The 24,708-nt window shown below is 46.5% G+C and overlaps 1 protein-coding gene and 1 long non-coding RNA gene across 2 annotated transcripts in view; one reads left to right on the plus strand and one right to left on the minus strand.

Moving 5' to 3' along the window:
* Positions 1 to 278: 278 nt before the first annotated feature.
* On the minus strand, positions 279 to 15,866 carry CAMK1G (calcium/calmodulin dependent protein kinase IG). The gene is made up of 13 exons (XM_083812479.1): positions 15,003 to 15,866; positions 10,284 to 10,401; positions 7,398 to 7,526; positions 6,808 to 6,882; positions 6,382 to 6,520; positions 6,131 to 6,254; positions 5,496 to 5,571; positions 4,823 to 4,935; positions 4,343 to 4,421; positions 3,846 to 3,933; positions 2,635 to 3,056; positions 1,985 to 2,115; positions 279 to 914 (listed from the first exon to the last, which is right to left on the minus strand). The coding sequence occupies exons 2-12, from the start codon at positions 10,373 to 10,375 to the stop codon at positions 2,022 to 2,024; spliced, it is 1,431 nt and encodes a 476-aa protein (XP_083668605.1). The 5' UTR covers positions 10,376 to 10,401; positions 15,003 to 15,866; the 3' UTR covers positions 279 to 914; positions 1,985 to 2,021.
* A 2,808-nt stretch (positions 15,867 to 18,674) lies between these two features.
* Positions 18,675 to 24,708, plus strand: part of LOC310887051 — a 34,930-nt gene continuing 28,896 nt past the window's right edge. The window contains exons 1-2 of the long non-coding RNA XR_014575626.1: positions 18,675 to 19,071; positions 19,528 to 20,418. This is a non-coding gene — a long non-coding RNA (uncharacterized lncRNA). The remainder of the gene's footprint in view (positions 19,072 to 19,527; positions 20,419 to 24,708) is intronic.

Genomic DNA, 24,708 nt, shown 5'->3' on the forward strand with positions numbered 1-24,708 from the left:
GGTCACAGAAATGGAGAATTTTATCTCCATTGTATCTGTACAACATACCTATATTTCTACTACTAAGAGAAACGCAATCTCATACTCAGATGTGAAGTCAAATGTCTCATTTGACTTTCTGCCACAATCTGCTTATTTACCGTGTAACATTTTGCCAGAAAGTACCAGAGGGAGCAGGTCTGCAGCTGCACAGGGAACGCTTTAGAAGGGACTTAATAGACCGTTTCCACATCAAATTTCTATGAATAACCAACAGGCACTTTACAAAACAAAAGTCAGCTTTATTAAGCAAGTATTTATTGTGCAATTATGGACTTGGAAGCAGGGAATTTAGACCTCACTGTGATTATTATCAGACATATGGAGGTTGCTAGCAGGTTGTCTCCTTTTGTAGCTGAAGTGAGAACTGCACAGCCTGGGCAGCTGCTTGTCACCGAGCTGCAGAGAGCTGAAGCCTGGGAGGAACTGAAATCCGAGGAAGGGGTAGGGTGCAGGTTGTAAAAATAACTGAGCTGCCACTGAATAAAACTCTGCATGGCTTTGGTTTATAGGATTTATGCTGTGCTGTGCAGTGCACTTATTATGCATTGGACAATTAAACAGTATACAGAAAACAAAAGCTTTACAGCATCGAGCAATGTTGTATGGATAATATATACTGAATATGCTAGCAGCAGCCTCAGACTTTCCCTTGCTAAAGTGCCTTGTCCCAGCATTAACGATTCAGAAACACGCTGAGGTCACTGCACTGATGGATTCCCAGGACTGATGTGCCGCTCGTCACCTGTCGGTCGCTGCTCTCCGAGATGCTGCTGCCCGTCCGCTCCTGGCGGGACGCAGCCTCCTTTCTTCTTGCTTGCACTGCTGATGTCTGGCTTTGAAGTGCAGAAAAGAGTAAAACAGCCCTTCTGTTTCTGCAAGAGAGAGAATTTCAATTGGGGATTGAACTTTGTTTCACTAGACCGCTGCCTTCACAATGTGCTCTGTTAATAAGCAGCAGCACGGGGGTTAGGAACAGCTTAGATCCTTTTGTATGCTGCATTTATAAAGGGCTATTACATGACTGATCATTGGAATTGACCTGTTTGGAGTCTGTAGTAGATCTTACTTGCATTTGTCTCATCTATTGATCCTTTGTACATTACAGTTCTGTTTGTATAATCTCATCAGTAGAGAGGGTCATAAAAGATGAGAGGACATAGCTCACTTGATGTAGTTTTTAATGGAGAATTATGCTAGCATATGCTCACCTTTTGAGGAATGTTTTTTTCTCCCAGAATCTAATAGCAATAGGTCTTACTGCTTGTATACAACGTGGGGCAATATTTAATTCTGGACTAGCTAAGAAGTTACCTGAGCTATGGTCAAACCAGAGGAAATTTTCCTTTTTGTACTCTGTTATTTCTTGCTCACCTACAAAACAAACATCTCCATGCAATGCTCTCTGGTAACAAAGCAACCTGAACTGCCCTGCCTGGACTGAATCTGGGCAAGGGCTGGGCTGTTCAGGCTGCAGGACATCTCTCGTCTGTGCTCAGCCACCAGCCAGCAGCTCGTTGTCAGCCCTTTCCTCTTGGCTGCTGCTGAGACCCAGCTGAAGCCCCCTGATCCCAGCTGATGAAGCTGTTTGGTTCCAGTGTGATTCTCAAAGAGTAGTTATTAATAATTGAAGTGTTTGATATACCAGGTTCATGCTTTGCTTCCTTTCACACACTTCTTGTACAAGCCTGTTGTGGTATAAGAGGCTGGCAATAATTGCCTTTAAAACCAATTGGTTTTAGAGTCACTGGACTGGCCTAAATGGAAGCTGAAAAATGATTTCTTCCTTGGAAGATGATTTAGTTAAGGTGTTTTTCTGTTGCAGAAAAACTGCAAAGACAATTTATTTCATGCACAAGCACTTTGCTATTCTTGCCATTCCCTTTTTCATGCTGTAATGGGATTAATTGAAAGCAGCTTGGTCATTGGGTTGTGGTGCACTTACCGCTGGCAATGGGGGAGCCTGGTGGCTGCCATCCTCATCACATAATCAAACAAACTCCAGTCTGCCCAGTCCCACAGTGAGAAGAGTGCTTACTGTTTTTCATTGGAACAAGAACTTCTGACTTGAAATGACTGGATGAAAATGGAAGAATTGGAAGAGGAAGATTGAAAAATATATATATATAAATAACAATGTTTATGATCATTCTGCAGGTGAACTGAAGTTGTATTTTTAATATAAAGAATATCATCTGCTGAAAGCAGAGTAGGGGTGCAAGTCAACACTGCAGCAAAGGCAGGGTGCACTCAGTCAGCAGCAGCTGAATAACTGGCATCAGCAGCTTTAACCATAGGCAATTTCAGTTTCTGGAAAGCAAATGCACTGATGTAAATGGAGTGTGACAACCAAACCCCTGCCCCCTCAGCTCACTGCAAGCCTGGGCACCGTGCCTCACCTCATGCTCATACGAGCACAGAAGATGCTTGGCTGGGCACCGCCACCTAGCCAGTCCAACGTTTGCTTCTGGCCTTTTTTCTCCCTCCTTTCTACTCCACCTGGAGCTGGCAACTTATGTGCCAGGCAACTACTTCTAGGGAGGGTTAGTCCCATACACTTAGTCAGAAGTTATGCCTAATGATTTGGATACCTACTGGGATTTTCCAGGTCTTTTAAGGAGCACCGTCTCAGAGCAGAAGGACGCCTTGGCTTTCTCGTGCCCCATGCAGGCTGGGCTGCAGCCACAAGTTCTGGCTGGTGGGCTCTGGTTGTCCGGCGAGACCGGGCTGCTGCCCGCAGGCAGCGATCCGTTCACCGGGGGGTTTTGCAGCTTTCCCTCTCTCGTTCCTGTGTCTTGCTCCAGCAGAGCAGGAGGGTTGGGACAGGCTCGTGCAGGGACCAGAGGGAGCGACGTGTCCTTGTCATTGTTCGGCGTTGGTGGCCGGGTGGCGCTGGGCGTGCTGGGTCTGGATGCTTCTGAAACTTGTATAACGGGGAGGGTGCTTCCAGCTGCGGCGTGACCGTTCATGTGGAGCTTCTTCATGTGGTGCACCACGACTGCAGCATTGAAGGCTTGCTGGGGAGGAAGACAAAAACCCCATGGTGCGTGCCTAGCAGTGTGGTGCTGTGCGGCTGCAGAGGGATGAAGGGATGTCTCCTGCTATGGGATGAAGGGACGTCTCCCTGCAGCAGCACGGGGGGATGATGGCGCTGTACTGGTTAGCACTGCCTGAGTGTTTGCACAACGTGTAGAAAGTGGGACGTGCTCTTTCCTGGCATAAACACTGCGGTTTCCCCTGACTGCAAACTGCTGATGCTTTTGAAGATTACAACTATTTCTAGATAAGGAAATCAGGGGGAACAGCTGTAAATTACCCCACAGTGTGAAACAGAGACTCGAGCTGAATTTTGAATGTAAGTATTTAAAATACTATCATAGAAGTGGTTCCTATGGCATTCCTCTCTCCACCTAAATTCTCACTAAAACTCTTGATATAGATGAAGTACCAATTTATGTCCAAGGCTGAAAGAAGGAAAAGCTGAATTAAGCTCACAAACCTGCTGACGGAGCATCTATTTCATTCCCCTAGGACAGAGACAAGAGTCCTTTTTCCCTAGCCTTTATTTTGTTGGCAAGGGCACTATAGGGCAATGTATTTGGTAAATGTCCCAGTGTGCAATGCAGCAGAGAATATTGGTCCAAACACACTATAAACAGTAGCTGCATATGATTTTCAGGCAGCCTTTGGAGGATCTCAGCTTTTGGGTGCTTACCCACACAGCCGAAGCCTTGCTCATTGCTAGATGGCAGCAACTGGCATTTGTTATTGAAATGGCTCTAGGCTCCCAACAGCAAACAACTTACCCTCCATTTGCTCTTTGCAAAGTTTTTCTGAATCTGAGCGCTGACAGATGGGTATATGTCACGGTGAAGGGCTGTATTTCCATTAATCCTGCAGATGGGGAGAGAAGAAAATGGGCTCGTAGGCAGATGGCATTTGTAAGGCATTCCACATTCTGGAGGCAACTAACTGCTTTGTACATTCAATCAGCAATAATTAAACCCAAAGGAAAAACAGCAACAAAATGTAACACAAACACACACTTCAAAGCTTGGAAAAGCTCAGAATGGGATTTCTTCTTTGCCTCTGTTTATGGAGACAAATATTACACAAATTGCATCTTTAATTATTCATCATTTTCTTTCTTCGCACAGAAGAAAGAAAGACCCAGGGCCATGCGGAGGCAGCCGGTGACGTTAGCAAGGGGCTGGGGGGACACCTCCATTCTCAGCTACCACCCAGCACGGCGGCTGGCAAACCCCCAGGGGCAGCAGTCGCTGACGGCGCCCGCTCCGCTCACCATGGGTGCCGCAGGGCTTCTTCGCAGGTAAACCTCGTGTTCGGGTTCTTCTCTAGCAGGTGCCTGATGAAATCCTTGGCTGTTTGGGAGGAGAGGAGAAGCAGAGAGAGAAAAGGTTATTTCCTCCCCGTTCCAGGATGCAATCCTAATGGGACGTGACAAACGCTGGCAGACAAACACTGCAAAGGTCAGCCCCAAGAAGGAGGTGTTCGTACCGCCCTGTTACACTGGTAAAGGGAGGTGTTTGTAGTGAGGTGCTCCTGATGAAAAATTGTGTACTGGAGATGTACCTAACCTCACGCTGAGATTAGGTGAATCTGAACTGATTTTTTCACTGCCAATTGAAAAGAAAACAAAACAAAAAGTCTGAACTGAGCAGATTTAGAAGTTGCTTTACAGAGCAGCTGCAGAGCAGGGGCCGGGAGCGCGGCGGCTGTGCGGGGCACGGGGAGCAACGCGCTGCCGGTGTCTGAGCTCTACCTGACTCGGAGATATCATCCCAGAACGGAGACTCAAACTCGTAGTAGCCTTCCTTAATCTTTTCAAACAGTTTGGATTCAGTCTCTTCGTAGAAAGGAGGGTACCCACAGAGCCTAGAAGAGAGCAGCCCAACAGACGGCCTTCAGTGCCTGTGTCCGCACAAGCCTCCTGAGCCCGGGTGGGCTGGGCACACGCGTGCAGCACAAGGAAGCAAGTGACAGAGGAGGCTGCTCTAGGGATCCATCTGTCCCTCGCATCTGAGCGCATTGGGAAAGCTGCAGAAAAGAGTTAAAAACTTAACTGCAGCAGCAAAAGGACAAAGCCACAGCTGGAACATAACTGCATGGTGTGGGAGGAAACGAAACAAAATGTACAGAGGAAGATCGAACGATACTTGTAGGCAACTGAAAAAAAACAAAGGATAGGATGAGGCACATAATAGAGAAAAATGTGATTCCTTTCATCTCCGCTCTGTTTCTTGATTCCCAACATCCCTTTTGTTTTTATGGTGTGGTGAATCTGTGCAGAGGAAGAACACTGCTGTGGCGTTACTGCAGGGAAGGAGGAGATTCGGCATCGCCTCCACTCTCACTTCCACACTGCAGAGGTGTACGAAGCAGTACACGAGTTGGGAAACTCATGAAAAAATGGGATGCTCTTTGCTTCTACTCACAGGATGTAGGTGATGACTCCAATGGACCAGCAGTCCACGGCTTTGCTGTATGGTTTCTGGGCGAGGACTTCAGGGGCTGCAAAAAAGCAGAAAGAAATGAAAATTACAAGCAATAGTAAATGACTCAATACTGGGAGAAGGAGGAGTTTCTTGTACACTTGGTTCTGAGGTATCAGTGCAGAAGCCATTAACAGCCCTCTTTACCAGTTGGTCTCTGCTTTTTGTATCTACTTTATACCGTTGAACAGAAAGAACCACTGAGGATTTCTGCCTGCACCCTGAGGGTTTGACCAGCAAGCTGCTGATCAAGCCAATGCAGTTTGATTGACATTAAACAACACCCCATTGTGTTAAAATTATTTTTATAAATTTTCAATAAATACATGAGTAACAGAGAAATCTATTGCTTTTAGAATTATCCTTTTCTTGCGCTTTTAAACACTCTGGGATTCTGCAGTCTCTAAACTCATCTGCAATCCATTTCTTTATGTGGTCTCTGCAGTGCATCCGTGACTGACGTGTTGTTGTTAACGTGATTATGTATTTTTTCCTTTCTGCTAGGCAGCATGCTGTAAATGCACAGCCTTTTCCTCAACAGTCCACCTGTACAGCCCCGTTCCTGGTCCTTGGCTTACCAACGTATCCCGGAGTCCCGCAGGCAGTGGACATGATGCCATTCTGCTCCATTTTAGACAAGCCAAAGTCTGTGATCATGATTTTGGAGTTCTCTTCAGGAGTAAGGTAAAGAAGGTTTTCAGGCTGTGAATACAGAGAGTCAGGGGCTGAAATTTGTGGTGCAAAAATGAAACAGCAGAAAGTCATGGGACAGAGAAGGGGAAGCTAGGCAGCTGCAGAGGCAATGCTGTGGCTGAGGGACAGGCTTCACCTTTAAGTCGCGGTGAACTATTCCGTTTTCGTGGAGGTACTTCACTGCTGTCAGCACCTGGTGGATCACCACGCTCGCGTCTTTCTCAGTGTAAACCCCTCGCTCCAAAATCCGGTCAAACAACTCTCCACCAGACACCCTGTTGCAGTGGTAGTTCAGAAAGAAAAAGAAAATTAAACAAAGGCAGTCGTGCTCTCGCCTCTGAGGCGAGCTGACTTCCTCCTGCAGCAGAGCAGTTCCTCGAGCAGCAGCACCCTGAGGGGCTCAGAGCCAGCAGAGTCCCTGAGCCCACCTGCAGAGCACCAGCAAGCAGTCCTGGTAAAACGCACAAATTCACACAGAGCTGTGCTGAGATGCGGTGCCTTGCCCTGCTCCTGCCTCCTGCTTCCTCAGAGGCCTACACAAAACGGCCCTGCTCGTACTTACAGCTGCATGACCAGGTAGAAGTGGGTTGTGCTCTCGTAGATATCTTCCAAAGTCACAATGTTCTCATGCTTTATTCTGCAAAGATAATCATGGGTCAGAAACAAAGCTGAGAAGGAAAAAGGTTGAAGACCTGACAGTTGTCTTGCTCTTATCACAAATGCAAGTTCACTGGGCTGTTTTGTGGCCGATCCGTGCAGCAGGAATCGTTGATGCCACAGCAAGCTTCCTTCGGAGAACCTTCTGTGCCGGCATCAACACCAAGGGGCAAACCCTCAGTTTTTGAGCAGCTGCCTTCTCGGCATCAGGTGTATTACTTGGACTGCAAAAGTATTAACTCTGCTTCTCCCTTCCCTGCCTGCTCTTCTGCCTGATCTGTTACACTTCCCAGACTGGGACAGCGTGGCTGTGGTGGGGTTACAAACCCGGCAGGGGAATGAGAGAAGGAATGCTCCTAGTCTACTAAGTGGCACCAGTATTTATATATGCTTTAAAAAGATATACTTATTTCTTTGTATTAGTCTTGCTCTGGAGCCACATCTTGGGAAAGGATGTTTGTTCTACTTCGCTTTACAACATGTACACAGACTCACTTTTTCAACACTGCTATTTCATTCTCCAAGCTGCTGTCCCTTGTGAGAGGAGACTTCTTGATGCATTTCAGAGCAAAGAGCTTGCCAGTGCTTCTTTGTTTCACTAGGAAAACTTCCGAAAAGGCACCTCTGCAAAGAGGAGAAGTTGTATTTCAATAGATGCTGTTCCTGTGAACCGGGAGGATAGTTACAGCGAGAAAAAGAAAAAAGCAGAAAAAACACTCTGGTAGTAATTTAAGTCTAAGTGGATGCTGATTGTAAAGCTGGGACTACATTTCCAGCAGCCCCAAATTTAGGATATGCAATAAAAGATTTCGCAATATGTATATATATAATAAAAATTTTCTCTGTAGAGAAAAGGTTAAATTTGCATAGTTTATCATGAAGCTGTGTTGAGGGCGTGGACATATTTGCTCCCTGTGATGGAATTATGTCACATTTTTCAGGACTGTGCAATGACAGGAAGCGTTTTACTGCTGCATGTGCCAGGCTTTGCTTAACTTCAGCCGTCCAGGCTTGGAGCAGGCTGCTGGCGAGGCAGGTGGCCAGCAGCAGGCTCCTCCAATCCTTTGGGACCGCGGGGGATTTTCCCAGGCTAGGTGCGAGTCCTGCAGAGATGACCACCCCTCTAACGGGGCTGCCTGCAGCTTGAGTGCTCACTGCGGCTAACGGCCCCAGGGAATGACCAGTGACCTCCGTTCCAGCCAGGCCAAATTCCTGCTTAATACAGATTGTGTCTCCTCAAAGGGCCTTTGTTTTAGCCAAAGCAGTGCTCACTTTCCCTGGTCAGCATTGCCCTGAGGATTGAGACAGCCAAATTGCAGTGAGGAGAGCCCAGTTGTGTCGCAGTTGGAGTATATCAGTCAAAGTTTTGTGTATATAGAGAGGAAAATGACTGGACAACCTTAGCCTGTTCCTTAGTATTTCCATTCAGCATTTAATGGGTTTTTCTCTCTGTTTATACCTGCGTAACCTTAGTCACAAAGTGACAAGTGAGTGCCTAGTATGTTCCTGAGGGGGTTCAGCTCAGTGCACTGACAAGCGGGTATTTATAACATGTCTTAAGCTTGCAAGCCTGTTAAAGGTTTTTCTCAGGCAGCAGAACACGTGTCTCGGGACAGTGACAGTGCATACTTTGCCAGGTCACTCCCCAACAATCCTCATCAAATGAACAACAGATTAATTGATGGCAGTTAAATGGGACAAGCCACTGAGTCTGCAAGCCCTGCAGGGCGCTGGCAGGTAGGGTGAGGAAGGTGAGCGCGTGGAAGCATGCTGTCAGCTGGGATGTTATTGCAGCAAACCCAGTAAACAAGGGCAGGAAACCTATACCTCCTGTGATCCACTAACAAAGAACCCAGGGCACCGTGCAGATGGGTTTGGTGAGCACGGAGCTGTGCCCATCTGGCGCTTTGCTCGTGTGTCTGCGTTAGCTACTGGCAGCCAGCGATGATGCAGAGGGAGAGCAGGAGCCCAGGGCAGCTCCGCCGGGCCCTGCTTTCCTCCTGCTTTGGTGCTGCAAAAACCACGTGAAACACCATGGGGGCTGTGAGGAATTAGGACTGTGCCAGGACAGGTTCCCAGCAAGGTTAAGAAATTCTTTTAAAAACAACAACAAAATAAAAAATATTTACTTTCAGGAAAGCATCCCAACAGATGAATTTAAATCTTGGTTTCACTCAGTAAATTATTTGTAATGGCCTTCTGTCCTCTGGCTCAAAAATCAGCTGGCACGGGGACTTTTTCCTTGTTTCACACATTTTCCCTTTTTATCCATTTGAGCTCTGAAGGCTGTCTCATGGAAATTCTTTTCATGTTCCTGAAAACAAGGAATGGGCAGGGGTTTCCTCTCTAAGGTGCCTAATCCGACAGTTGTGGATGCTCTGGGAAGACGATGGGAAATTTCCAGGTAGTTTTAAGTCCCCGATCTTCATTTATTTTCGTCAGCTAGCTGAAGCAGTGCGTGTGGAAAAAATTCCAATTTCTTATACTAAATTTTCCTACTAATGTAATAGTAGGAAATGAACAACCTACAAATCAGATGCTGGGGCATCTGTTCTATATATCTGTCCCAAACAGTTTATAATAATTATGCCCCTTATTAAAAAATGATGAATCAACAAGTTGGCTAGGAGAGGCAAAACCTTTTTTCTAGCCTCATTCCTTTAGGGAAAACTGCTGGGTAATTTAACTAATTTCGGAGGCTGACCAGGAACACGATAATTTAAAACATAGCCGAGCTCTGGAGTAGCTGTTTTTTGGAAGCTTTGCTGTGGGTTCTAAAGTCAGGGAAAATCTGGACGTGGCAGAATCTCCTACTGGAGGTAATTCAATTCCTCCTCCGCCACCTTGGAAACGCTCTCTCGTCTCATTCACACAAATAGGCAAATTAAGCTGTTAACTCACAGAGAAATATCGTACAACTTGAACATCCTTGTTCTTGTTTCATCCCTCAAGTGATTCAGGGTTTATGAGCTAAATACACGACGTTATTATAGCTCTCAGAGCCATCCCTTGACCTTACTCGACCTTGCAGCAGCGAAGACCAGTGCGTTCACAAGGGAAAGAGCAAAAACTTAAACACAGAATCACACAGGATCACAAACACGCTGCATTGCAGGCTTGGAGGGCAAGGAGGGAAGCACAGGGCTCATGGGGTGCCATGCGATGGGGATGCAGGGCTGCTCCGGTGCCGCTCGGTGAGCATCAGCACCAGCGGGAAACCTGCGCTGGGCTGCGGCACCCCCAGCTCGTCGGGAGAGTGCTGCTGGCTCGCCAGGAGACGTCTGCTTGTGCCACTGGCCCACGCCACGGTGCCCTGGGAGGGACTCGCTGGGGAGGCGATCTCTGGTGTGGCTCTGCCTGGGGAGCAGCTGCAGTACTTACGATCCCAGGGCCTCCATGAAAATGAAAGTTTTTCGGATATTGCTCGTCTGTTTCTTCCAGGAGCTGCTGTCGTCCTCTTCCTTGCGGCCCATCTCCTCCAGAGTGGAAGCAGGGAATGCTGTGAGGAAGAGGAGGAGAGAGCTGAGAGATGTGGCAGAGGCTTGCGGGGAGAACAGGACTAACCAGGAGCTAGTGCGCTCAGGATGCCACGCACAGTGCTTGCTTGGATTCAGACTTTACAACAGCTTTGAAGGATGTAAAGTTTTGTACTTTTTGTACTACTTTTTCTACTTAACATATGTTAGAGCTGACTGTGTCCCTGCCATTACGTCCAGCTCCAGCTGCCCGTGCAGAGCAACACCAGATCAGCTGGGTAGGAACCAGTGGCCATATGGTAATCCAGTCTTGTCAGTACACCCCTCTAGTGCATGTTGGCAATTACAAATGTTTATATTGTGCTTCATATTGAGTGCTAAAAAGCCCTGCTGAATGGTTGCTAATTTTAGCTAAAGCATCCATGACTTAATGGATTAAAAAGTTAGGTACAACTAGCAATGCAGACGGATTATAGTTGAGCTGCTTTATTGCTTGAATAATAAATAGTTTAAAGAGCTCGTGACTGCAGGGAAGGGAATTGATATAAAACACTCTGTTGATCTGCCTTGGACAGTTTGCGCTGCTGTTGTCCTTAATTGCTGTTAATTGACTTCTCGATTCATTCTGGATCATGACCTTCCTGTTGCCTTTTCCTCGTAGGGCTCCCACGCCCTGGTGCCCGCTGCTGGTGTGGCAGGGGGTGCCTGTGTTCCCGCACGGGGCCAGGAGCCTGGTGCTGCCTCTCTGAGCCGCCCCTGCTCAGGGGAGGACAAAGGCAAAAGGGAAACGCAGCCGGGTTTTTACCAGGCTGACTAATCCTTGGCTCACGGTGGCACAACGGTCAGAGCAGAGAACGAGGAAAATGCAGCTTCATGCGGTAAAACCCCTGCTCTGCTGGGCGGTGGCCGGGCGCGTGTCATCAGCGTTGGAGTACGAGGGTGCACGTAATCCTGCCTGCTGGTCAGCACCTGGGTGCCATGCCCGGCTGGCAGCACCTCCGGGCGGCTTGCCCTTGGCTGGGTCCCAGCCCGCCTCCCCGGCTCCCCTCCCACCTGTAAGCGCTTTAGAGCCGGGGCTGAGCAGCGCCGCGGTAATGCAGAAGGTAAGAGACAGCGGTGTGGGAGCTCGCCGGCGTGGTGGGAGAATTAGTTACAGCTTACACAAGGTCTGGGAGGTGCGAAATGTTATACAAACATCTAAGCACTCTTAAGAAGATCAGGTCTAACGTTACAGAGCTAGGGGTGCACTGGAAGGTGAAAAAGAAGCCCTGAGATTAGAAAAAATTGTCAACAAACATGGCTTGTCGCACTATCGGGATACAAAAGAAATGGACTGAAAACATCCCTGGACAGAGGGGACTGGGTGCCGACAGCAGCAGCTCCGGCATGTGGAGCGTCTCCTTTCCCAGCAGCAAGAACAGCTGCCCTGCGGCCTGCAGGGTGCAGCTGAACCAAAGCCAAAGCAAACCTTTTGTGTACAAGTAAGTGTTTGGAAAAGGGGGAAGTACGAAAGCAGAGAAAAAGCTGAAAGATCTTGTTTCGTGACAGACAGCTCAGGCACTGAATTCCTCCTGAACCTAGTTTATCTCCTTAATTAGCATATTCAGGATTTTGAGATCCTTGACACAATTTTTAAAGGTTGATTTAACAGTATGGAAAACAAAATTGACTCCATTGCAAACAGTTGAAGGCTTCAGTCTATAAAATCACTAAAGGCCACTGTGCACTTGACCTTTATTTACTTTCTGGATTCTAATGCATGTGTAACTGTTATAAATACAAATCATTACAAAAAGCAGCCATGACTTGTTGCTTAGAATCAGTGAAGATCAAAAATTGTTCACAAAAATGCTGGTCACTTGGTAGAAACCTCTTTCTGCCAATATTCTGAGCCCCACAAATGAAGTTTTCACTCGCGGTCATCCATCCATCCATCCCACCCCTTCAAACCTCTCCAGAACAGGAACTTCCCCAAAAGAGGACTTTCAGCAGAGACGTCGAGCTGTGGATGGAAGGCGCCTTTTGTCTGCCCTCCCCAGACATAAATGCGTGATGCTGGGGGGTGCTGGACGGCGGGTGAGATGCAGATGACCTCTCAGTTTCTGTCAAGCCAAGGATACAAGCAGAACACAAAGCAGGTCAGCCCGGCCCAGGGCACGAGCCGTGTTTCCCTCTGGTCCCACCAGCCCCGTGGGGCCATGCTGCCCCGGCGAGGTGGGACCAGGCCGTGCAGGGGAGCCGCAGCCGGGTGGGCTCGGGGCTGCCACCGCATCGCAGCCGGTCCAGAGACCCCACGAGAGGGGCCCGAGCGCTGCGAGCCGGGGGGGAACCTGGAGGGAGCTGCGGGACGTGGCCAAAGGGTTGGGGAAATCATGGAAACTGATGGGTGTCTGTTACTTCACCCCCTGCGAGCACAAGTGTAAAATTTGCCCGATGTTGGCTATTTTAAGCTCGATTCTCTTAGTATTTTCACTTTTCACTCCTTATGAATTCAAGCAATTTCTATTTTAGATAGATTTTGCTTCTAGAAGGAAGATAGTAACGTGTTTTCTTTGGTATCCTGTGAATCATCTGTTCGTCTTATAGTTTCTCCTTCTGTCACTCCATGTCTACAGCATTTTGGTTTTGCTGATATCTGGAGGAAAGGCTGGATGAATAGCTCTGACTCCATACACGTGTATTTGATTTCCTGCTTTCTCAGTTTTTCTGTATCATCATGAACAAGTCATTTCCTGCCTCAGCTCGCCTTTCAGAGAGAAAGGGGAGTAAGTGGTGCTATTTTGGGAGCAAAATAATGCAATGTTTGAATTGCCCAAAATGTAAAGCTGCATATGTACTCAAGTGATAAACACTTGCCCACCTTCCTCCTTCCTCACGCTGGATCACATTCTTCTCAATACTTTTTCCTCTCCTGATGCACAGGAAGCTATTTGCACGGGGGCTTTGTGCAGAACACAGAGGCCTCGCAGTCTGGCTGTGATACTGGATTACAGGACCTGTGATTTTCCTGGTGCAGGATTTGTGAACTTGTCTTTCACTTTGTCTCTCGGTCTGGTTAAGCCACCTGTTGCACTTTGCAGCAGTTTGAGAAAATGCAATGTTTGATACATTTGTTGTCTTTTTTTTTCTTTTTTAATTTAAATTTATTTATTCAGTCTCTTGTCCAACAAAGTCCAGACCTTTCTCAGTGCCAGTACACGGCGTACAGGTAAACGGGGTTTAGTGGATCTATTCGTGTAGCTGAAGCAGCTTTGCTTTCCACAGGAATGGAAAACATCATAACAAAAGTTGGGCAAACAGACCTTGTGCTTGGGCTGGCAGGTTTACCTGCCGTGTGATGTGTCCGTCTGCATGCTCCTGGCGTGCTCCTGGCACGTGTCGATTGTCAGCTCCATCCTGACGCCCCCTTTGCCTGTGCAGCATCCCTTGCCTCGGTGGGCAGGTTTTCCAGCCACAGCAGTGGAATGTGTGGAGGGAGAATGGGATGGAGCGCACCCGACACGCACCTGCAGAACACACCATTTTAAACTCCTAATCCAGAGAAAGGTCTGGGTTTGCCCATTTGCCCATCCGCTCTTGACGGTGCAATAGCAATAATATGTTAGGATCGCATAAAAAAATGGAAATGCTTATTAATGTATGTAAAGACCTTTGAAGATGAAAAAAAAAACTACTTTACGCTGCTTTAATTTGTTTAGTTTCCTTTTCCTCATCATAACAAATTAAGCAGTATGTAGGACTTCAGCCTGATAAGTATATGCTGAAAGTAGTAAGTAGTTTCAAAATGAATGTCTAACCTTTGGGCTCTTCACAGGCTAAGTCAATAAATGTGACTGCTGCTGTACTCTGTCTGATCCAGCAAATGACACATCATTGCTTAGAATATAATGAGTGTTATTATGACCTTGCTTAAATATTTCCTGTAGAAATTTGTTCAGCTTTCATATCTCACAGTAACAAATCCATCTGCAGACAGACACTCTGCTTCTGAATGGATATACTGCACTAGCAAAATTATTGTAAGGCATGATTAATAGTCTTGTGACAAAGTTACATGTGTAGGGGGAAGAAACATGCTTCTTTCATGATTCTGCCTTTAGAATTAGAAAAAAAAAGTTTAAAGAAAAATAAGGGGGAGAATACAAAGTCAAAGGATTTGCTTTAAAAAAATACACGAAAACAAGCAATCTGCATGTGAATGAATTAACTGACAGGCCAGCCTCTGTGTTCAGGGACAAAAGAACAAGAAATCGAAAACATCAGCTCACCATTAAAAACAAATCTACATTAAACCACCCCATTGTTTCAAAAGCAGTGTGTTAACTTAGTAGCCCTTGATGACCACTTGCAAAATCACATTTTTCAATATAAATATGTCAGATTCTTAAAATACTTTTGAAGTAAAATGTCAGAAGGCAGCTTTCTATGAAACTGCTAAATATAACACATGAGTGCAGTAGGATACTAGACTAACAGCCTGTGCACAGAGGTCCTCCAGGATTTTCCTGTTAAGAGATACAATTCATTAAAAAAAACAAACAGGTTAGCCAGAATCCCACCTGCTTTGCTGCCCAGAACAGACAGGAAAGGTGAACGGTTATTAAGGAAATAATATTTTGCTTACCCAAGTCAGCAGAAACAAAGCAACTCCTGCTCCCCCGTGCTCCTGCTCGGCTCCCGCGGGTCTGGGGGACTGGAGCCTGCCTGGGCGCTGGCAGGCAGCCGGCTGGCAGGGAGGGAGGAAGGAGATGTCTCCGCCGTGCCGGTAGCTAGGCAGCACTTACAGGGGAGTAAATTGACACGAGAATAAGCTGCTTGTGGGTGTGCATGTGCGTGCACGTCTCTGTCAATAACAGCAGCGGTACCTGGCAGCGCTGGTGCGGGAAGAGGAGCGCTCCCCAGCAGGGCTGAGGAAGCTGCTCCGCTGCCTGGAGGATGCCCGGGCGCTCGCAGCTGCAGCAGCTGCCCTCGAGCAGCCAATTTGGTATTAAAACCGTCCTTGGTGGAATGCAGATGTAACTTGCCTTAATCAAACAAACACCGCGTTTTCTTCCTGTGAGGCTGGAAGGGCCGAGGGGCCATGTAGGACGGGACGGGGCTGGACAGAGTTCCCTACAGACCGACCTGGGCAAGTTGGGTGCTTCGGCACCTCAGCATTCACCGCCCGGGCTGGCAAGATGATGCTCTCCACCATCTTTATATGGCACAAAACCATGGAGAAAAATCATTGCAGCAGGGATTAATCTCTGTCAACAGAGTTTTGGACTATTTTAAACCATTTACTGCCTCTATTTTGACTTTCAAAACCCCTGTGCCTGTTGCCTTCCTGAGAAGCACAGCACATATGAATATAGGAAATACTAATTATTCATCATTTTTTTTCCATAATGTAGAATTTTTAGGGTTGGCAATAACAACTTTACTGACTGCGCTCTCAGTTGATTTACACTGCCATCTAGAATAATGCATGAAAAATGTACATATCATTGCAAAGTTTAGTTTTATGTCAGGCAGAAATCAGCTCTGAGGCAATACTAGGAAATCCTTTATTTTAAAGGCTTTTTAAATCTTCAGTAGCTTAATTCCAAGGAGAAGGCTGTTTAGTATTTTCCTTTTTTTGGCTGAACTCCATTACTCTAAGCTCCACAGCGTGAGGGATTTTGGTTAAAATTTCTGGATGTGGATTCAAATCTTAAGCTTTTCTTCAGCTTCAGGTTTTGGTGGAATTTGCATTGATCTGATCATGAAACCCTTGTAAAGCTTCACCTGTTCCTGCCTTCAATGCCTCTGGAATGGCAGCACCAGGAGCTGCTGGTCCTCAGCCCAGCGCTGAGTGGCCTCATCTGGTTTTCTTATTGACATCCGTTGGAATTTGTCTACTTTCTTACACTCTATCAGCAGCTCTTGTGCTAACTAGCAGTTGAACAGCCACAGCATGCTGCTGGTGGGTAGCTGCTGGTAGGTGAAACCTAGCTGGGTGCTTGGCAGTGCTGTTTCATTTTCCGTCTTTTCAGCCTCTCCTGGCCGGTGGCCGGGAGTGGGGCTGGGCACGGGGACACCCTGCCCATGGCTGCGGTGGGGGGCACGGCACAGGAGAGCTGGAGCACCGAGTCAGGCCAGGCTGAGATGGTCACAGGGCGATTAAGGGGAAATGAAATTAATGGTGACACTATGCAGGATAATGCGATTGCCTTGAGAGAAGTTTAAGGGAGAGATAATGAGAACAAAAGGGAAGCATTTACTGCACTCCAGTCCTTGGAGTTTGGGTGCTGCTGTCAGCTGTATTGAAAACGAGATGCCTGCGATAAACTCAGCTGGAGTGGGTAAGCACTCCTTGTTTTGCTCCTGTAGCACTTGTTGTCAGTGTCTTATAAATCTTATGGAAAGAGCACAGCTGCGGCAGGACAATGCCAGGCACAGTAAAAGCAGGAAGAAACTTGCTTGGTAACGTGGAAAGCAGAGCAGTGGGTGAGAGCTGCAAAGATCCCGGATCATCAGTGCTCAGGGTTTGGCCTTCAGAAACACACTGAGAAAAACACCAGCAACCCAGGGGGAGCGAGAGGTAAAAAGTCCCCTTGTGTGCTTTGTGGTGGAAAGAATCCATTGAGATGGCGGCGCTTGACCTTGCCTGACAGAAATCTGGGACAACAAGCAATTCAGTTCAGGGACTTTTGCCGAGCTCTCGATGGGCCTGCGTTAAAATAGCAGTTATTAACCAAAGACGCACAGAGCCAGCAACAATCTAGTTTTTAACAGCATGAATCAGAAGCGAGGAGGTGGGATGGAAGCGGCAGCACAACGCAGGCCTCTCAGAGACGCCAGAAAGGCTCCTGCAGCCCTGGCCCCGCATAGGCCTCGGCTGCTGCCCCTGGCATCAGGCGGCCACAGGGAGCGGCCTGCGAGGGACGTGCAAGAAAAACGCATCCGGTCTTCGGTCCTGGTGCTGGGTTTTGCCACCAGATGATGCCAGAAACCTTTGCCTTGGAAAAAATAAACCGGTGGGACTTAGCTCAGGTATCCTCTGGTGATGAGGGACCTGTAACGCATCTGTTTTTGTGAAGAAGTGAGACAAGGAAATGTCTCTGAGTATCATCAGTGAGAAGGCAAACAGGGCAGCCAGGCCATTTGTGCAGGAGGCTTCAGCAGGGTGGTTTTCAAGCAGAGCAATGTTTTGAGATGTGACGCCTGAAATGTAAACACAAGGTCAGAAAGCAAATACCAGGAACTAGTGTTGGTAGTCTCAGGGTTTTCCAGGAGCTTGACTCGTGGGTTGTAAGCCCTCAGGGCTGGCACAGCACCAGCGGGGCAATCCCCTGATGCGCAGAGGTTTCATGCCAAGTCCCACCCAGCGTCCTGGGCTGGGGACAAGCGACAGGGTGCAGGTGACGGGGTGCAGGGTGCAGGGCACGGCCCTGCTGCTGGCTTCGTTCTGCTGTGGCATCGCAGGAAATCCCAGGCTGGTGCCAGCAGAGAGCACTGCAGCACAGCCAATGAAAACACTGACTTTGGAGCAAAAATAGATAAATAAGGACTTTTATAAGCTGTGCAGCCAGGATTTCTGAGGAGTGGTCAAGGGAAGGTATTATTCTAGACAAGCTCCTTGCAGTACCGTGTAATTCAATTATGTACTCAGCACAAGTGGAATCTGTAGGCATTATTTGCTTTCCTTTGTTGCTTTAAGAGTAAAACACAGGCACTGGCTGCGAGGCAAGGAGGTTCATTCACTTACAGTGTGACCTGGAGTGTGTTGATCTGGAACTAGATGCTTCTTTGAATCTATACTGGCTCTATTGGAAAGAGTTGCTCTTTTCTACAGACTATTTTCTCTAAACAAAGTGGTTAAATTGTTAACTGAGATACCCAAAGACTTTAGCAGCAGGTTTTGCACATTCTTCCTAACCTGGTAATTAAGGTCCTGTGAACTAAGTGGTAACCATTCCTTTTAAAATGGTAAAGAATCATGTAATTAGCTCTTAATAAGCACATGCTGTTAATTAAGCTCTTCAGTGGTACATTTACTGTATAGCTTGATTACCTGCCTCTAAATAATTCCAGGTAGCACCTCTCTTATATTGCCATTGTTTTCATAGGCACCTGTCTTTTGGGGATGTGTCCTGATGTGATACGAGATCCACCATCCCCAAATTTACAACAAACCCATGACCTAAAGATCAAACACTGTGGGGTTGGGTTTGAGACTGGACGTCTTCATGTTAAGAATGGCTCCTTTTGAATCAAATTTAGTTTGTATTGCACAGCTGCAATCCACAGTGGGTATATTTGATCATGCCCCAGATGCTTGGCTGTCCTGCTTGTGGGCTTTTTAGCTTGGCATTCCCTGTCTGCATAGTTTCTGCGATATAGTGTATTTCCCATGTTGATAATTCATACTGAGAGTTGACTAATGGGAAGTAGCAGCCAATTAGGAACCTAAAAGGGCCTTTCATTAGCTTTTTGAAAAATTAAGTACTAATTATGTAGGTTTGAATAGATATTTACTCAAGGGGTTAATTATGCATCCATGAAAAGCAAAACTTAATTCTGTGCATCTGGGGGAGGAGAGGTCTAGGAAATCATGGCAAGTTCTGCCTGTTGAGCTGTGGGCATGAAGCTTTGGGACGTGCAGCCCTGCAGCCTCTTGTGGTTGGGGCTTCTCAGCACGTGGGGAGCACCAGAGGGAGCAAAGGATGGAGGTAACTTATGGGGGACAGGGGTAGGGAGGGCTGCCCCTCTCTAGCCTGCTGGAGAAGGTTACATCTGTCAATCTTTGCAGGGAAAAAGATCAATAGATGCACCTGAAATTCATAGTTTCCAAGCGATTATTTTGCCACCTGAGGCAGATGGCTGTTTTAAAAAATATAAAAAAGCATCAAATAACTCCCAGTAAAAATATGTTTCTCCAGTTATAAATATTTCAAGATGCTGAAATCTGGCTGAAATACTAAGAGCATTTTTTTTCTTTGTCTGCTTATTACTGTGTGCAGTAAATAACCAAGGAGATAACAGTACTGTAGAATTTAGCTTAAGAAGGAATCTAATTAGATTCTTTTCATCTTGTCTCATCTGGGATTATGTGTGTTTCTGCTAAGCTTTTTTTCCCTTTTGGGCCAGATAGCAGCTTCAAATCACTTTTTCTGTTTTATCTGCAGTTACGGGCACAAGCACGAGAAGAAAAAACCCTCTGCACTGTCTGTAGGTGAGACACCGACACCACTGCCTGCTCTGCTCAGCAGTCCCAGAGGAGGATGGGGACAGCCTGGACCTGGCTTTCCATTGCCTCTATTTCTGCTGGCATCACACAGCCGGTCATCCCTGGCTCTGCCAGTGCAGCGGGAACAGGGCAAAACACTGGGAAGGGACAGCTCAGTTATGACGATAAGATCCTGAAAAACTGCATGCGTCACTTCTGGAGAAACATGTGCAAGTCCTACCAAACCAGCTCTGCATTTTTTAGCTTCTCATGAGAATCATCACTGAGTTTGGAAACCATGACGGAATATCGGAGAGAAAACAGGCATTCATAATAAACTTATATCCTGGCTGCTTTTATGTTATTCTGAGTTTATAGGGAGCTCCACCTGCCTGTGAAATAACCCCTGGCAATGTAGAGGAACTCAGTGCAAATGCTGACAAATGTACAGACTAGGGATAGTGTTTAGGAAGTTATGCACGAAACGGGTTTTTGTGACTCCTTCTGGATTACCTTTCTCTCAGGTGCAGTATGATGTCATCTGAGATTTTGTTTAAATGAGTGATGTCTTCAGCATAATTGCCACATATTCCTCTTTCCGTAGTTTCCTTGGCTCACTATTGCTGCTTCACAGCAAGTTTTAAGGAACACAAAACTGAGCTACAGACCAAAAGTCACCCCTAAAGCCAGGGCAGCACGAGCAAGCATGCAGCTCAGCGACGCAGAGCAGGCAGGACGCGGGGGCTAACTCCTGCAGGAGCAGGCGTGTTTGTTTTGGATTTTGAGTGATGACAAGTGAGCAAACAAGATCTGAATCTCACATCTGCTCTGAAGACTTCTCATACTCTCTGTAAGTAGCCAAAACATATCAGGAATTGGTAAGACAACATGTCTGATGGATTTATGCTTTTTTTTCATCAGCTTACTGAAAAGTTGAAGCGAGATGACAAAACATTTCATAAGCAGTCACAGAGTCCATCCCTCTGCATGTGGGAGTACCAATAAAAGCCAGCTTTGTCTGAAAACGTAAACTGCACTTTAGCACCCTGGACTGGCACTTTTTGAAGTTGTCCTCACGCTTTCATGAGACTGACCAGCAGCACTTGGGAGCGTTTGCTTTACACACCTATGTGTAAACTGGCCAGAGAAACAGCGTAGTATGATTTCCCAAGGTGCTGTTACTCCTAATAAGCCATTACCTTGGTTTTGTGATGTTTGGAGAAATCTTTATCTTCCCGGATCCTGCTAGATGTAGTTACTCAGAATATCTGTTTCCTGACTATTCGGAAATAGCTCTGGGATGCCTGCTGGCAGCTACCATGGTCTGCTATGACACAGGGCATATATCCAAGCCTATTTAGACACTCCTTTCTCTGTTCTGTGTAAGTAGATGACAGTTATCCTTATGGGTAAATAGACGACCTTCCAGGTACTCCGTCATCTTCAGGCGCACCATGCAGTTCGTTACAGCAGCAGTAAATCCAAACCACCTCTTTTCAGAAGGATCCTTCCCACCTGCTTCCTATCACATCTGACACTGTACAAGACAGATGATGGCTTTCGTGCTCAGCTGACCTCAGCCTGCCTGGAGCCGCGCACCATCTCTGTTGAGTTGGTGACATCCCCACGTAGCCTCCTTCTTTTTTCTTTTTTTTTTTTCCCCCCTAAAAGTAAAACTTTTCTAAGCAGAACAGAGACTAAGACTAGAAGAGCTGTGTAAAGGAAGGGACAAATCAGCTGCAGGGGGGGATTGATGGGAGAGGTGCTGGCAGGTGCATGTGGTGAAAATGGTTGTTTCTTGTCAAGGTCTAAAAGTGAGTAGAGAGCTACCTAGTGGTCACTGGGAGGAAGGTGAGTTTTAATTTCCCACCCCAAGTATCACGCATTTACTAGCATTTTCTTTAGTGAGCCTGGTGGAGGTGAGCTGTTCCCCCAGGGATTGTTATGAAGTTAGGCTTAGGGAACAGTGGTGAACAAAAAACAAAAGTTAGGGGTGCAGGTGTGTTCTTTAAACTATCCTTTTGCTGAGAACTTTTCGTATAAGACCAGAACTATGACAATGCTTAAAAACAGCACTGAAGAGTGCTGTAACTTCTAAGCATCTGAGATTTATATTGATGGGTTTTGTACCAGAGCCGCCTCCCTCCTCATAAAGCTGCACATCGGTTTTGAGATGCCTGACAAGAGACCACCTGCCTTTCTCCTGATTTATTACGAGAGTCATCTGGTGCCATTTGATTCCTCCTGGTATGAAACCATTCATTATTTATACAGCCAAGAACTAGAAATAGCTGTCAGGTATCCATTTTCAGGTTGGCAATGGCAGAGAGGAAGGCAGGGTATTCTGAGCATCCCTATCAAAGAGTAAGGTGTAAAAGGCAAATTGCTCATGAGGCTGCCTTAGAAAGAGCAAAATCAGGAATGGAAGTGCTATTTCCATGTGAGAGGCTGCTCCAGACCCCTGGGGCTGCATGCAGCGTAGCAGCGTGCTGTGGGGAATGCACCCCCAGCATAACGCTGTCTGTGCGCTCACCAGCAGCCCCAGAAAGCACCAGGAGGAGCTGGCACTTTTATTTTCTTTCTGCTTAAACCAGCTTGTATGTTCTGAGCTCCACAGATCTCTGTCTGTCAGGCTCTCCTGACTTTAAACATCTGTTTTATTTTTGCTTCCCAAATATGTTTCTTGGCTATGATCCACGTTGCCTTGCATCTTAAAGTTTCAATCTTCTGGTTCATAATGATCTCACAGCTTGAATGGCAACAAAAACTCTAAGCTTCTCTCATAAGGCTATTTGTGAAAAATCAACAAAAGGCAATGGTGATAATGCTCAAGAGCTGCTTCTACACAAAATGAACATAGATTTAATACGAAAACTTCATAGTTACAATATCAAATTTTATATTTCTTGTGTGCATGTGTGTGATTTGATCAGTGAGTGCTGCCTTCTCTTGAGATACAGTGTAAAACCAGATTTCAAAAAAAAGAAAGGCAAAAGGCCAGACATGATGGGAGCTGGTAGGAGGCATGGGATTCGTGGCCAGGAAAAGCCAAGCTCCCTAAGAAAATATGGTCCTTCTGGAGAAGAAAAGCCTCTGTAGATTCAAATGAGGACTTGAACTCATTCTCACATGGTGTTTTCCTGAATCAAAATGGTAATATTTTCCCCAGATAGATGAAAAGCAAAGCCTGCACTTTACTGGACACTTCCTAGAAAAGCACTTTCTACTTTTTATTTTCAATTGCCTTCCTCCTCTGGTTTAAAAGAAATAAATCCAATCACACATGATATATTAATGCAGATCACTGCCAATGCAAGGAGCCAAGCAGTGAATATCCTGGAGGATGTGGATGCCAGCTCCTCGGGGGACAAGCAGGATGCTTGCCAAAAGGAAGAGAGTTTCCAGAAGTTACTAATGAATTTGCAGACATATCCCAAAATGGTATGTCCAGGCATCTCACTGGTATGAAAACTCTTGATTCAACGTGGCTTTATTATCTGTGCTTGTTCAGCACAAAACACTTCGCTTTTGATTTACTAAGACCGAACTAACAATGTTGCCTGCAATGGGGTGCACCAGTCACGCAATGTGCAGTTTGTACCAGCCACCACAGCCCACCCCTTCCATCATTCTCCAAATATCGCCCACCAAATCCTCTACATCCTCTGCTGAGAATGAAGCATTTTTAGATTTTAATAGTGAGTTCTCATTTTTTGTCACACGTTACCTGTCTACTCTACACGAAGCTGTGTCTGGCTGTGACACCAGTCCTGTTTAAGGTTCTCCTTCGGGCTGGGCTCCCTCCCAGCTCCCGCTGCGGGTGCAGCAGCCCGGTCCTGCTGCAGCTGCACTTGGCACCACTGCAGGCAGGGTAGCACGCTTTGTGTTAGCAGGTATTTAATTCCTGCCCGTTTCTCTTTGTTGTCTTTTTCATATATTTTGGATACACCTTTAGCAAACAGTGCTGCTTGCCTGAAGACAGCTCTCTGGTACCTTTTATCCGAAGTACAGGGCAGGTTCCTGCTGCTCGCTGCCTCTGCGGTGTAAATAGACTTTCACGGGCACCCCATGTTTTGCTTCAGCAATAACATACACTGTAGTCCATTAGCATGCTGTTAATTTGCGAAATTATTCCTTGAGGAAAGGCTTTGCCACAGAAAGGCTTTTGCTGTCAGGAGAGACCAGAATATCGGATAGTTTCCCTGGGTGCTACGGGAATGGATTTCAACCCGCTGCCTGGCATGCTGCTCGCGGGGAGCAGGCTGAGCTGGCACCGGGTTTGGATCACCCCCTGTGCTTCATGTTCTGCCAATGAAACCATGTTTATCAGCAGTAGTTCATTTGAACATTATTAAACTTGGATGTTCAATATTTGTTTGCTTCCCTCCTCATACCACAGAAGCCTGTGCTCACTTCTCCCCCTTAGGAAAAATAAATTAAAAAACTTTTTGTGCAAAGGAAGGAAGAGAAAATCAGACCATTTACCTGAGGCCACAGAATTTCTCAGATATCCATTTCAAGGTGTTTATTGCAGCCTTTCATCCCGTCCCCTGACTGCTAAGACTAAATTCCCTGCCTGGTAACAGATGGGATGCCAATTTATTTTTAGCAGTTTGTTTGCTTTGATTGAACCCTTAAACAGTATCCTGCTTTTAAGTCCTTGAATTGCCCTGGGGGCTGACAAGTGAGGCTGAACTCTGCACAAGGAAATTCAGGAGAGAAGCTACCTGTGTAGAGGAGCTATCTCCGCTGTATGAAAACAATGTTTTACTCTGCTTCAAGGAGACCTGGAGTTTGTTATAACTATTAACTGGCACACTGAGCAGTGAGTTATTCACTTTAGAAAAGGGGAAACAGCAGAATTTAACTCCATCGCAGTAAGGGCTGGATGGGCGTGTAAGGTTTTCTTCAGTCTTATTTCTCTGTGTCTGACAAAAGGCATACCAGCAGCATTGAGACAGGAACGTTGTCCTGCTCGCACCATCCTGTACACACTTTTTTTTTTTTCTTCCTGGGAAAACAATTGTTATATACAAATCTAATTTCTTCCAACTGAAAAAGGACTCACCTGGAGACATCAAGAACTTCCTTGCAATTTAAATAAAAGAGGGAAGATAAATTTCTCCACACTCCTTGCTTT

This window comes from Anser anser (genome assembly GCF_964211835.1).
Source record: "Anser anser genome assembly, chromosome: 27".
Taxonomy (NCBI): Eukaryota; Metazoa; Chordata; class Aves; order Anseriformes; family Anatidae; genus Anser; species Anser anser.